This window comes from Falco punctatus, assembly GCF_963210335.1.
Source record: "Falco punctatus genome assembly, chromosome: 6".
In the NCBI taxonomy this organism is placed as follows: domain Eukaryota; kingdom Metazoa; phylum Chordata; class Aves; order Falconiformes; family Falconidae; genus Falco; species Falco punctatus.
Genome location: NC_137585.1, coordinates 57,990,277 through 58,005,949, shown reverse-complemented (window position 1 = coordinate 58,005,949; position 15,673 = coordinate 57,990,277). Strand labels below are relative to the sequence as shown.

Genomic DNA, 15,673 nt, shown 5'->3' with positions numbered 1-15,673 from the left:
CAAAATTTTCTTTTAAGCCTGGGCCATTATAATTAGGGTCACTGCCAAATCCAGGTCTCACGAATGCACAATACTTTTCACTTTTGGTTAGTCACCATCACGTCAAAACAGCATTCCTCTTTTGATGTTGTGCTTGATTAGCTAGTTGTTGCAATGTACTTTTTCCTCTCAGTAAACGTACTAGATAGCACAACTAAGCTTTTTGCAGGATTCTGCATTTTACAGTCAGCCTTCAGGGACGCTAAATGTAACAGTAAGGAAACAGTAATTAAAAGTGATTAGGACAAGAAGCCTTGATACTATGAAATGTGGACTCAATTGTCCTTGACACAGGCAGAACAAGGCTGCAGGTTTTGGTTTTGATTATAGCTTTACTTGCATTTTAATAAACATGCGCCAGTATTCAAACTTTTAATATCCTGCTGCTTAACTATTTCCAAAAAGCAATCCAGCTCTTTTAAACAGCCCTTGTTTAAAAATTTTAATTTGTTTGGCTCTGTCTCTGCTTAGAGAAGTTGTAGCCTCATGGTAACTCTTTTTACAAGTTCATTTCCAGAATCACAAGCAATTGTGGTGGTTTGTTTTTTTTTTTTTTTTTTTCAACTAAGTGTTTCCGCATGTGCCAAAAGTGTCAGGCTGACAGCCTTCCTGCACTGTTTTATCTGGTTCCCACAGTACGTATGAGAGACAAGCACAGGAATGTGTCTAGTACTGACTATGCCCATCGAGGATACAATGATACTTACAGCTCTTCCAGGAAGCGGAGATTGTGCACAGGGTTTGAGGGCAGCTTAGTAATGTTGTTCATACTGAGATCACTGTAGGGGAAAACAGACAGAGACTTAATATGGCATGCCACAACTGTGGTGTCCAGCTGTTCATTCCACACATTTTTAAGTACTACATTAACAAAAAATAGTTCCTCTGCCAGAATTGATGAATTGTTATCCAGTTAGCATGTTAAACATTATTTTGTATGAACACAGCTTTGTCAACCCAAATACAGGCTGTAGCATGTTCTTAATTTCCAAAGATTTGGGAATGTTTTATCAGGCTCTATAAATCAGGTGGAACACTAAACAAACCTTTCAGTTCACATAATTTTAATAAACCACTCTACTGTACAAATTTACTTGGAGTAGTAAAGGAAAACTACTATGACTTTTGTTGTAGCACCGTAGCACACTTGGTTTACTAAAGCAGACAGGCAAAAACGTACAGATATAAACTATCTATCTGCATCATTCTTTACATTTCATGAATATGGATACATTTTGGGTTTGCTGTACAACCTGCTGCACGGTCATACTGATTTGCCTTGCCTTACATTAGGCACATCAGGTGTCCCCAAAATCCAACTTACTTGAGTCAAAGAAATGACATATTTTCAGATAATAAACATCCCCTTTTTAGAGTGCTCTTTTTTTGCAGGTACTCAAATTGCATTATATAAGTGAAATGAACCATAAAACAAGGGTGTAATGTGATCCTGCTCTGTAGCACACTTCCTGATGGGGTTCCACGGTAGTTCCTGGCACAGGAAACAACTAGCCATATCAGCTCTGCCACAGTTCATTCAAGCTATGTTTTAGACTAAATTTCATATAATGCCATTTTATTCTTAACATGCTTTTTCATTGTTTTCCATTGTCTTCCCCATGCCCTACAGTATCATTATAATTGTTTTGCATTAAGTATAAGAACTGTAAAAAGACTGCATAATACAATCCTGTGTGGAAGATGCGACTTACACACCTACCAAAACTCCTGTAACTGTTAAAATAAAAATATCAGAGGCACGTATTTTATGCAAATGTTACGTGATAATTTAATAATGGGCACTATTTAAACATATATATGTTTGTAGCAGCGCTTATAGTTTCCAGCTACATTGGGTAGTATTTACATAACTTTATTTCTTCCAGCTGTTGAGAGCTTACAAGGTAAATAAGTTATCTGTACTTTGGTGGGTACACGTCCTATTCCTATTCCATCTAGTTCTTATTACTCACAGTCTGTTTCACATTACAGAATATATGCTTTTAGTCAGCATAGTTAATTTTGATGTTTGACCTTTTGCTGAATTTTAAAATGTATAATTTAAAAATGTACTTCACATAGAGATTTTGAAATAAAGGAAATGTGTTAATACTTTACAACAATTATCAAATAATTGTTGGCTAAGGTCTCTGCATTCACTTCAAAATCAAGGTATAATTTGAGAACCGTGTACTTATTAAATTCATTCTTTACTGTAATACTTTATCACCTAATTCTTTCATACTGTTTAGCAGGTTATTACCCTTTCACTTTGATAAAGACTCAAAGAATTTATTCTGGCAAAGGAACAAAAACATGGATTTATTTGGCAAAAGAAAAACTCATCCAGGTAGTGAATCATATGCTACTGACTATCAAGGTAAGTCCAGTATTTTAACAATTATCATTTTGATCATGAGATTTTCAATACGTGTCTTAATGGGTTTTTGTAAACACAACGTATCACACTTTAGACTTCAAAAGCCAGCCTTGGTGGAACATGGGAGTGATTCATCTTCAGATAGACACATTCTGCAAAACCAGCACTAAACAGTGCTCAGGGAAACCTGAAGCCTGTTTTTCTAGCATATTAATTTATATTAGTAGTCAGCAGTACCTGTCTGCTTGTATCACCCACAGGACCCCATGATGACACCAGTCACAAGCAATCTACAGACCAGACCCTAACATCTTAAGAGGATCAGAATAAGATAAGGTGGCTTTCATTACATGCTTTGATACACAATGAGAAAATCAACAATGCCTGCACTTCTCTTAAAAACATCTTTCAACCCGAGAGGTGGATTTACCGACATTGAACTCCAATGTCCTAGTCTCCATTTTGAACTCCACCTGTAGTAAAGTATGTGCCTACATCACATGATGGAGGAGAACCTCCCCAGTCTACATTGCAGCAATTGTTAGCTTTTTAAAAATTTAACAGTTCAATAATCTCATTCTGTTAGACAGGTTCTTTTTTTCCCAGATTATTCTTTTCTTGCCACATAAAGTACAAAGATGTTTTTGTCAACAGAACTACTAAACATTACCTATGCATATTTTGTAGAATCATAGAAATATTTAGGTTGGAAAAGACCCTTAAGATCAAGTCCAATCATTAACCTAACACTACCAAGTCCACCACTAAACCGTGTCCCTAAATGCCATGCCTACGCATCTTTTAAATACCACCAGGGATGGTGGAAGTAACAGAAATTATTTCCAATACCACTACGGATGGTGGAAGTAACAGTAATTATTTCCAAATTTCAACAATAACATTGTTCGTAACTAGTTTTTAACACACTAGTAACTAACACACAGACCATTCCAGTCTGTGTTGGTGATGTGTTATTGTTATAGCTATAAGGGTTTAAGGATATAAGAGAGACTACTGAAGGGAGTGTTAATATCTTTGATTAGGCTAGCTGATACAGCTGGAAACCCAGAAACTTTCAGGCACAAAAATCCAAAACCTCTACTTCTTCCCACTGTACCAGCTGGTTAAATAGGTGACATTATTTCTGTCTAAAAACCTCACATTGGTTAGATTGGCAAAGCAGTAGTTCATCTGTGCTTACATTTTTTAGATAATCTTCTGGGTCAGAATCACCACAGATGCATTTAATCCGATTTTTGTTCACTGAATTAAGTAAGGGACTTATGAGAGAAGTCCCATGACCAAGAGCTACTTCTGGGGGCATGTTGGAGATGTGAAACAAGCAAAAAGAGTTAATGCAATGCAATCAGTCACTGGATCTCATGTCAGTAATACTTTAAAGTTTGAGCTGCCAAGTAGAAATCCCTCACGGTGCTCCAGAGAGAAATAAAGGAGGTTATCAACAAACTTGCGAGCCTTTGGACCATACTGCCAAGAAGATATAGCTAGTATGAGATTTATGGCCATTAGCTAGATCAAGCACAGCTAACAGCCAGAGAGAGCTAGTAGGTAAACGGTAGGCTTACATATTATTACTATGAAAAACAGTAACAATTGTGATAGGGTATGTCTTATGTCCTGCACCTGCAATGGTTTTTTTCCAAACGGTTCATCAAAGAGGTTTTCTGATTTCTCCTTTCAGTGCTAGCCTGTCAAAATCTGCAATCTGCTCTCTCTAGAAAAGAGAAGGGGATGAAAATGGCTTGCACATCAGGATTTGTAGTGTAATGGTGAAAAACATTAAAATCAAAGTACCCTATCTTTAACTATCCTCAGCAGAATGGTTCTGATATTAAATCAGATCCATTCCCCAATTTCCTTTCTATGCCAGTGCACATATATGCAGAACCAAATTAGCTGAAACTGCAAACGTTTCTTGCCAAACCTGGTAGACTGTCACAAGCTACAGTGATGAAAAACTTAAAATTATTAGAATACTGAAAATCTTCAAATAAGTTAGTATAACAGAACCACTCCTGTAATTCACCACCAAAACATGTGCAGACCCCACCCATGTCAGTAGAAGTGGCATTCTAAGAGTATATTCTGAGTTTTAAAATGCTCCTAATGTGAACAGCAATAGTACCAGATCTACATTTATAAAAACTACCTGCACCATGAGCTGATGTACTGTATTGGAAAAGCGATACATTATTTTGAACAGTCAGATGAACACATCGTCTGTTCTCCCACCAGCATTCCTGCAGCCTGTTTCCAACTGCCAACTACAAAAGCAACATAACAGCGAACAAAACTTCCAGCTTTCCAAAAGATAAGAAGTTTTGCTTCAATGACTGCATTGGCAACACAGCTCACTATAATGTTATTTTAATTATACTCTGTGCCAATCAATCACCACGCTGTGTCTCTGGTGCCTTGCAGAAGGAATCCTATCTGTGACGGAATCTTTGAAGAACGGAAAATATTGTGAACTGCACCATGCACCTATCTGTTTTTTCTTGGTTACTGTATGGGCAAATTTTGAGCATTTGCAAAACACACTCCAAGAAGGCAAATACAACAGGTCTTTTTTTCACCCCTGTTTTGTTGTTCATGCATGTAAGTGCTGAAAAGATATCGAGTTACCACCTTGAAAGTGAGTTGTTCACAATGAATTCCCGAAAGCCACTAAAACAAGTTAGAGTGAACTAGTTCTTAACATATAATAGATGAATCTGGAGGCTAAGTTACCAACCTGTTATTAGTGGCTATTACATGAGATGTTTCACTGACTATTCATCTTGTAAGATCAGTTTTCCATATTATATTCATGTCCTTTGAAAGAGAATAAAAATATGTTTTGGGATATATGCAAGGCTTCTATTGGCTTTCAGCAACCTGTTAATCTACTACTAGGCTAAACTTCTATCATACGGAATGGTACAAACTTGTCTACCCATTGCAGGGCTGATAGAATCATCCAATACCAAAGACAATTAATTTTGTAGCCTATCTTTTTTCCAACAGTTGCAACCTGTTTGGTTTTTATAAAATTATTAAGACTTATTATTAGGATTATTATTATGAATCTTCTAGGCCTGCTTTAGTCCAACAAGATGTATTAATGATTATTTTTATGGAAGTCTTTGAAAGAGAAAGGACTCACATAAAAATACTGACAATAGACTAAATGCACGCCCTGAGTTCTTTACCAGCTGCTAACAGCTCCTAAACTAAGACCATTTCTTTAATCCATCTACAATTTGACATTATCTTACATGTAATAATATAAAAGAACGAAAAGGGGTGAGAATTACTACTGCTCTTCCCTTGCTGTGCCTATCTTTTTAACACAGCACTCTTGCTTCTGCTGTTGGCAGAATACTTTACTAGGTCCACTATATGATGGAAGAATATGCTAGCTATTAAGTGCATGTTTCATTATGGATATTAAAAATAACTTAACCTGCTATAGCTACTTAAAGGAGATAAATCTATTTGCCAACACTGTAGTAGTAGTAGTAGTAGTAGTAGTAGTAGTTCCTATTTCTTACAATTAAATTCCTATCACATGGTTTCATTCGAGGGTTTTAATAAATAAATAGAATAAGAATTACCATCATTTTACAGAAGGGAAACTAAGACACCTAATGGTGAAGTGACATGCTCACAGCCAAACAGTAGGTTGTATGCCATGGAGGAATCAAACACTGATGAATTATTTGTCCAGTGCCCTTTTCATTAGATCACATTGTCTGCCTCATGGCATTTACACCGGTTTTCCAAATGGTGATGCATGAGCTGTCAATAGGCTCAGAAGACAATGACCATATTTTCATTTTAATGGTCCTAGATTACATTATCTTCCCAAATCAACATGAAAATCGGTAGACGTGTATTTGCATGTTTAATACACCCATGCAGAGCGGCATGGGGCAGAGTATAAGCATACATAAATAAGCATTGTAAGCACTTCCTGACAATTAAATCACAGCATTTCTTCTCACAACTAGCTTCAAACTTAATTTGTTGTTCTTTGAAGGATGCTAGTATAATTCACATTAGAAGCACCATATCTTTGTGTTTGGAAAAATCTTATGGAAAAAAGTGGTAGCTTTGCTGGAAGAAGCAGTAAAGAGAAAGAGTTATAACAGACATTACATGGAATAGGTAATCTCTCTTATCAGGGTATTCACAATAAATAACCAGTGGCAACAGCATGGATATTTCTGCCCTTCTGCATGTTGATAATGACAAGTTCTAAAATTAAATATTTAAAAACCCATTATCCTTGGTCATATTATTTGTAATAGCTAATTACCAGCAACTAATACCATTCTATGCTTTTAAAATTAACACAGAAGTGATGCAAGGCTTAAAAAGGACTGCTTGTTACTTATTTTTTACAGAAAATTTCTGTTACTTGACATTGAAGTTCATAGTTTCCAGAGACCAAACACCTTTGTATTAAAACATGCCCTGCAAAAAGCAAATGACATTTTGTAGTTAATGAGAAAAGACCCTGCAGTAAGACAGTATATGTGCCTGTGCACCTCACAAAGAGCTTTATTCCAGTAAATGGACAGTATTCCCACTGTCCCCCTTGCACTGTCCTTTCCTTCCTTGGCACACCAGTGAGATGCTTGTTCCAGCACTGCATTTTGCTTTCAGAAGATATAACCACTGCAATTCCAAATAGATATCTGTGGGAAGGATCAAGCACCTTGAACTTAGGAAAGCCTCAGGGGTAATTCAGCAAGGTCAGGAGGGCTATGTCTACACCTCGTTGCTGCTGTCGCATACTGGCCCATAACCTGTTGGGTGAATATTAAACATCAGATCCCAGCAAACCAGGCTGATAGGCCATGTCTGGATTCAACACAACTTAAAAAAATGCTTTAGCCAAAATTCTGCACTCCCAACACCTGTCAGTGGGTTCCTCTAATGTCACCAGCCACCAAAATACAGCCTATTACTGCAGATGCTCTGTAACAGTCATTTTAAACAGAATGCATTACTCTTGAACATAGTAGGCAATTCTGTCATATAAACTGCCATCAAAGACTTACTTAAATCTAGACTGCAGAACATTTGTAAAGCAAACAGTACGTGCATGATTAATCTTTTCAAGAAACAATTTTGCCATTCAGTTTATCCAAGACTCCAGCAGAGGGAGCAGGCCAGAGCAAACAATTAGGGTCAAAGAGAAAGTAAAGATCAAAGATCAGATCAAGCACACACAGTGCTGAATTAATCTGACAAGTACCTGACATTTCATTTTAGGTACAAAGATTCTGGCTCTCTGCTTTTTTTGTATCTCACATTCACAATGCTCCCTAGATGAAATCCTCCATTTACTTTCAAAGCTGATTCATGGATGTTCATTTGGCACTGAAGACTCAGTTTGCTAAGTAATAATTACCAGGGTAAGTTACAAAAACATTCCAACATGTCAATCATTTACTGTACTTAACTCCCATATTTTAAAGCTTAAATAAGTAAAGGAATATTTTATAGTACAGAAGCCAGCAGGAGCAATTAAAAAGAGGACTGAATGGAATTCCTCTTCCTCCCATGCCCACAGACTGTATTAGTATTATTTCACTTTGTGAGTTATTACTTGTTTCTGCTGCACTAATTCAAATAGAATATAGGAGTACTGCATATCTGATTCATCTTGTTCAAATACCAAAAAAAACCCCACCCCACAACAAGAAAAGATATCAGTTTTCACTGTAATTTATAAAGACAACTACTAGAATATTTGTTCTGCTCTTCATCATTACCTGTTTGTTTATCAGGTACTGTTTACCTTATTTTTGACAAAGAACAGTATGGTTAATTGAGAAAAGATATTTATTAGAAGTGATCAAGTCTAGGAAAAAAAGCCCTTGGTCTCTCTTAGTTTCAGAATATTTTCTGCAGCTCTAGAAGTTGCTTATTTTTGCAACTATTTGTTACAAAAATGACAAAAACATAGGAAAACATCTTTCTTTCTGAATTAATGGACACATTCATCCATTTTAGAAACTGTGAGTCCAATTTCCTTCTAATTCCAAGTCTACAATTTCATCCCTCTGAACTCAACGAAGCTGTTCCTAAATTATGGTTATTTATATGAGAGGAGAATATCTATGAAAAGCACAGTATAGTTTGCTTGTTAGCATACTAATTTTGATTACAGCAGAAATTAATTCAAAATATATCTGAGTGTAGACAAAGACTCAAAATACAACCCTAAAGTCATGAAATACAACTTTCCTAAATCAAGTATTATGGGCCACAGAGCCAACTGGGCTGAATACCCAATGGGAAGTTATGCACAGCACAGATTGTTACACAAACCAATTTTAAAACTCATCCTCACAAAAATATCCAATATTACTTCAGTGAGGCTGCTAAGGGTGGAAATGAATCAGCTTGATTTCATTTGTAACAAGATACACTGTGAGTTATTTATTCTGCTGGTCTTAAATTGCCTCAACTCAATTCCACAGCATGGATCTGAAGAATTAAAAAGCAAACAGCTTTGAGAGCATCTGCTACAAACACATTGATGGTGTAAGTCTGAGTATCTGGAAATCTGTGCATAACAGACCTGCATTTAGAGCAGGAAACATATATCCTACAATGCACAGTGCGAAGGTCCCCAAGGTACAGATGAGTGCGCTGGGTCCAGAGCTGGAAGTTACATTACCATGTTAGGTGCCCTCAGAAAGGCTAATTATCTCAGGTACAGCAGGATGCTGCTACGACTGTACTAATTTCCCAGTGCAGGGTCTCTGCACAATGCTGCTTTGTGTGATGTAATGTAGCAGTTGTCATATATATAAACCCAGTATTCCCAAATTGGTTCACTGCAAAATACACATACTCTAGAGTAGAGGAAATTCTGGCTTGGTAAAGGAAATGGCAAAAACGGTTCAGCAAAGACAAGAGTCCACCTCTTCAATCCCGACTGATCTTTTTATCTCAGAATAGTTTTCAGTAAAATTCTGGTTAGCTTCTTCACTACTTTTATTCTATAGGTTCCCATTTTGCTATGCATTGGTGCTGATTCATAGACTCACAGAATCATCTAGGTTGGAAAAGACCTTTAAGATCTTCAGATCCAACTGTTAATCTAATACTGCCAGGTCCACCACTAAACCATGTCCCTGTGCGACACACCTACATCTCTTCCAAATACCTCCAGGGATGGTGACTCAACCACTTCCCTGGGCAGCCTGTCCCAATGCTTGACAACCCATTTGGTGAATAAATTTTTCCTAATATTCAATCCAAACCTCCCTTGACACAACTTGAGGCCACTTCCTCTTATCCTATCAGTTCTTACTTGGGAGAAGAGACCAACACGCACCTCGCTAAAGCCTTTCAGGTAGTTCTAGAGAGCGATAAGGTCTCCCCTGAACCTCCTCCTCTTCACGCTAAACAACACCAGCTCCCTCAGCTGCTCCTCATAGGACTTGTGCTCCAGACCCTTCAACCAGCCTCGTTGCCCGTCTCTGGACACATTCCAGCACCTCCGTGTCTTCCTTGTGTTGAGGGGCCCAAAACGGAACACAGGATTCAAGGTGCAGCCTCACCAGTGTCGAGTGGAGGTATACAATCACTGCCCTTGTCCTGCTGGCCACACTGTTTGTGATACAAGCCAGGATGCTGTTGGCTTTCTTGGCCACCTGGGCACACTGCCAGCTCATATTCAGCTGACCGTCGATCAACACCCCTGGGTCCTTTCCCACCAGGCAGCTTTCCAGCCACTCTTCCCCAAGCCTGTAGAATTGCACGGGGTTGTTGTGACCCAGGTGCAGGACCTGACACTTCGCCTTGTCGAACCTCATACAGTTGGCTTCAGCCCACTGATCCAGCCGGTCCAGATCCCTCTGTAGAGCCTTCCCACCCTCAAGCAGATCAACACTCACAGATGACTGGACTTGTTTTAACACAGCAGTGTCACTTCGGCTTTTATTGTAGTTTAGTTTTACCTTGTGTTGTTGAAGAGTAATTGAAGAGTATCAGCAGAGAAAATGATGCTGTATCACATCTACTAGAGCTCTACTCTGGATTACTACTTTGATCAACTCTGTGTTGTTCCTTATCTGAAATAATTTTTTACAGAATCTTCTCTTTATTGCATGGACAGCCCAACTGATGTCGTATTACCAGCACACTTAGTTTTGTCCAGCGTTGCTACCAAAAGAATTGCTCCTGATCTCCTCCCCACCCCAGCACTGCCCATTCCTTTTGAGGATGCTGTTGAACCACAGTTGGCAACTGATCTGGATTAAAACAAATCCAGTAGGAAAAAAAAATGGTTTTAATCCACTTCAGTTCCCTGAGCTGGTTCATTGCGTTGCTGTTTGTGCCACCACAAACTGAAGTATAGAGGTGAAACAAACAAGGAAGGTGAAGTAGAACTGTTTTTTCCAGTTGGCAGCATTGGCTTAGAGTAGTGCAGGGTGATCCTATACCTAGGATGTAAATACTGTAAATCTTCTTCAGATATACAAAGTTGTAGATTATTTTTATACACACATCTTCCCTTTATGCCTGACAAAGCCTGTTTGCTGAAATACAATGGGCCTCCAGATCTGCCAGCTCTTGGCTGGCTGACAGCCTCTTCCAACACCTCCTACAGAGCTCAGAGAAATGACAAAGCTGTCAGATTTTTCACTGACAGACTGAACGCCCAAACTTCTGCAACAGTAAGCACCAGAAAATATGTATAGCCTGATTCTTACAAAGATAATGCATTTAAAAACACTGTATTTCTCCATCAGGTAAATTCTATTTTGCTTAAGTTTTCAAAATTCTTTCATCATGAGATATCTTCATGTGGGCTGCTATGAAATAGTCTGAATATACATAAACACCACATCCTTAAATCTTATACTGACATCACATGTACCTGGTCTCCACACATTTTGTTTGCTTGTAGCTAAATAGCTGTCCTTCAGATAGGCAGACTACAGCTTTAAACAGTTCAGGTCAAGGAGCAGGATTGAGATAACTTACCCCACCATGGAGAAATCTTCGGCAAAGACCTCATGTGTCAGATCGGGCTGGCATGTATTTTTCATGTGGTTATAGCAACACAATCTTCGGTGAAAGGGGCTATGCTCCTTCTAGTATAAAAGTATAAAATATTTCCCTTTCCAATACTTAAATTACTGGGATCAGAGCTGTACAATTAATACATGGAAGCAGAATACTTCAGGACTATTTCTACTGAGATCAGCTGGACTGTTCAGAGGATAAGCTAATATTTATATGAGTAGAGGCAGCAGACTCTGATGCAGAATAAATGATCCCTGTTTCCTTCCTTTTATTCACAGTGTTTACATAGTCCACTGTTTGGCAACCTCATTTTGAGGCCAGTGACCCAACACTTCTTGTGATTGTTACTGAAAATCTCTTCAGGGCAAGCAATTAACTGGTGCTGTTCAAATTCACTGATGTGTCCCAGTTTCAGGTTTCAAACATCAGTTTTGGGTCTTCCTGGAGAAAATACTGAACATTACAAAACATCAGTAGCTAAAACAAACTAAAACAAGCCTTTAACAAATGTAAACTGTTGCTGCCAAATGTATTGCACCTGTGTGCATATGTAGATCTCCTATGATGAAGTGCATCTCCTATATTACACCTGTCTGCTCTGCTTTTTTTGCACATGAAATGAATTTTCCAAGATCTCTTTTCTTTAGCTATTCCAAATGCTATAAAAATGCTGGAAAGAATCAGTTGCCCTATTATTTACATGTCTTAAAACTTGTAACACAGCAAGTCAATGTCAGCACTAGAACAGTGCCTGGGGGTAAACACCTGGCTCCACTGATGCCGGTAGGAAAACTCCCATTGACTCCCATGGGAGGAGGACGTCATCCCAGGCCTATGAGTGCCTAATGCCAGGTTCTACCCAATAGGCAGTATTTTACAGTTCTGGAAATCATGTAACAGCACATCACTTTGCCTGGAGTCGTGAATGTAGTACTGCTGGGTTCACTGGAAAGATTTCTACATATTTTTTCCAGCCCTTTCATCGTTTCTAAAATCTGTTGAGTTAAAGGTGGGATGCCGTTAGTTTGGGTCACTGAGAGAGGGAAGTGTGATATTTTCTGCGGACAGAATCATCCTTATACCTTTTTTTCAAGTGAGTAGGTTCAAAAATCTAAGGAAGTGGTTTATTTCAGTTTCTTTTACTTCTGTATTGTTCACTGTTACAGCCTTTCTTTCTTTTCTGTTTGGTTGTCATGCATGCTCCAATTATTCAGGTATTTAACTTTTCACTCCTGGTATCCTGCTTCCAAAGCAGTGTGCTGATTCTCCTCATTTTTCTTTTCTTGCCCTCTCTTTTCCATAGCCTTTGCTCATTTTTTCTTTCATATGAAGTTCAGCGTTCCAGTCAGCTCCATCAGGAAACCAGAAGGACTACTCACAATAATCTGCATGGTGATTGTTCTTTTCTAGGCGAAGATGAATCAACATTTTGGAACTAAAAGGCTTAGGCAATCTCTCTTACAGGCTTAATTTGTCTTGAGATGAACAAGACGCACAAATGAACACAGCAACACCCACCTCCTACATGACAGCAACTGCTGATGACCACTAGTCTCACCTTGCACAAGAGTGCACAAGACAGCACCTGCCACATATTGCTACTGTTAAACTCCTCCCCAAAATGGTGACAAAACAGATGCCAGCTTGAAAATGGTGCAGGTGGAAATGAAATAGAGGACAGAAATAGTCAAGGCACTCACTAAGCAGAAGCAGATCTTCTGCTGAGAGGTGTTATCCTATTTTCCACACTCTGCAGAATCCAGTCAGCCTTGCTTTCCCTTCATGGGGGGTTTGAAGTTGGTGGGATGCAGACTAGTGTTCTTCACACCACACGCAAGGTATAAAGAGACTACCTCAGCTCACATGCTAGCTTTGTTCTCCTGTCCAATGTGGGGAGTGATGTTAGGATTACAGAGTTGAAGGATGCCCCTCTCAGTCATGGTGTTGGCATTTGGATCTCAACTTTCACATACCTGTGGCAGACTGGAGAAGACAGCACCACATGGCTCTACATGCATTAATACTGTTGCTATTAAAAGGACGGCAAAGAGGGGTTTGTTGGCATTCATTCTGCCTGAAAAACACAAACCTGTTGGGAACTTCCTGAATAAAGCCCCAGTATATCCTTGCATGATCCACCGGAGATTCCAGAGAGATCACATCTCCAGAACCATCCAGTGGGTTCTGCCACTTTTTAATTTGTGCACTTTTATTAAGCCCTTCAGAATTCTCATCTTAAATCCTGCAGATTCAGCACAGCACAGGAAAAAAACAGGACTTCAAGTCATCCTGATCTTAAATTAAAACCCTTTTAACAAAAACATGATCATCTAAGGTGTCTTTTTTTCTAACCTAATCCCATAATGGACATTTTTTAATAAAGGCATGCGACTTGAAAATGAGCTTTTAAATAACCAGAGAAAAGAAAGAACATAGAAACAGGATTTACAATGTCTGTGGAAAAAAGACAGGGCATTATTTTAAATAATTATACTCAAAGCTCAGGTGATTTGTCTTGTCACATGTGTAATGTATGAGGTTACTTTCCTTTAAAAGCCAGTATTAAAGAAGGAACCGGTAGCATCGTTAACAAATGCTACAGGGCAGAGAGTCTTTTCTGGGCAATTTTTCAATTCAGTAAAATTTTCAAACTTGTATTTCACCATTTCCAGCTCTGATATTAAAAATCTATTAGCAGAAAGCCTATTGAAAAGCTGACCATGAGCACAAGAGACTTTTTCTGGAAACACTTCTATTCAGTTCTCATGCCCGAACAAAAGCAGATTGGCACATTCAGTTATAGACAAACGCCTTTGAAAGGGACCTCCCCCCCCTTTCCCATAGCCACGCGTTTCAGGGCTCTATATGCTGAAGGAAGCCAGTGAAAGGTTTGAAGGGGTGGGGAGACCAAGGGCTTCCACCGAGATCCTTCAAAGTCCTCATCTTCTATAGTGGGAGGATTTCCCTCTAAATCCCTTTCAATAGCATATTGATGGCTTTGAAAGCTTAAATGGCATTTGTCAACCATCAGTAAATCTTGAAAACTGTTTCTGCAAATAGCCCAACTCTGAGTCTCAGCTTTTCCCATTAATCTGTACGTAAGGCCACTGAAGACTTTTTCAGAGCCTAGATAATGCCTGGATTAAAAGGTCCATTCAGAAGGGAAAACTTTAGCATTCACCTTGTGTACATAGCCATTTCACCAGTGGTATTCATGGGTTGTTATTTCAACTCTGCATTTGTCCTGCAAACAAGACATTTTGCCACAAAGACTTGGTAGAGACATTCTTCAGTGAATTACTGAAACCTAGCCTTGCTATTTGTCATGGCTTGTTATTTTTATCAAGTGTAATCAGTTCAAAAAGGAACCCCAGACTGACATCTTTACAATTACATTACTATTTTAAGAGTGGAAGGTATGTTTCTTCTAATGTAACAATGAAACTGATTAAAGCACAACCTGATTGCTTTATCTAATGAAACAGTCTAAAGTTTCCTTTAATCAGATGTCAGAAGACTTTTCGTTTGTTTTATATTGAAAGGCAAGAATTTTATAAAAATCATTATTCAACAATTTTACTTTATAAAAACTTCACACACTTAGAGGGCTTAATAATTTATAATATGCTACATACTACCTTGTGTTTGTATTTTAGGCCAACACTGTATTATTTTACCTTTCTCCGAATAAAGCAAACGGATAGACTTTAAAGCCTCAGAACCTCTGCCCCTTAAACACACAAACTCTTCTTTTAGGCTGTTCTTATATCCTAATAATGTTTGTGTTCTCTGCATTTTGCATCGAGTAAGTTATTGTATCAAAGCTAAGGTATAAGCTATTTAGAAGGACACAAGGCATTCCATTATTATTATTAATAATATTATTATATCAGGTTAAAATGTTTATGCATCATAGAAAAGAAGAAAAACAGAACAAGATCACATATTGGAGACTCTAGGCAAATTTGGAGGTGCCAGTGATGCAATGCTAGGCAAATTTTTTAATACTGTTAAAAATATATTAAAAAAAGACCCCTGTCAAATTTCCCCAATCCAGACAGATCACATTGTTTGAACAAATGAACCTTTCCACCATACTGGACAACTTACTGTGAACATCAAGAATGCCCAATCCTCACAAGGATACACAAAGATTACCCTTCCCTCTAGTACTGTTGAAAGGGATAAACTTAGTTA

At 38.3% G+C, this 15,673-nt stretch overlaps 1 protein-coding gene across 3 annotated transcripts in view; it reads right to left on the bottom strand.

Annotated features, from left to right (window-relative positions):
* Positions 1-15,673, bottom strand: part of LGR5 (leucine rich repeat containing G protein-coupled receptor 5) — a 126,415-nt gene that overhangs the window by 54,228 nt on the left and 56,514 nt on the right. For 2 of the 3 annotated variants that reach the window (XM_080393838.1, XM_080393837.1), the window contains one exon: positions 747-818. In XM_080393838.1, coding sequence (XP_080249964.1) covers positions 747-818 — 72 coding nt within the window. Of the gene's footprint in view, positions 1-746; positions 819-5,174; positions 5,850-15,673 lie in introns of those variants that run through there. The other variant, XM_080393839.1, reaches the window with a different exon arrangement.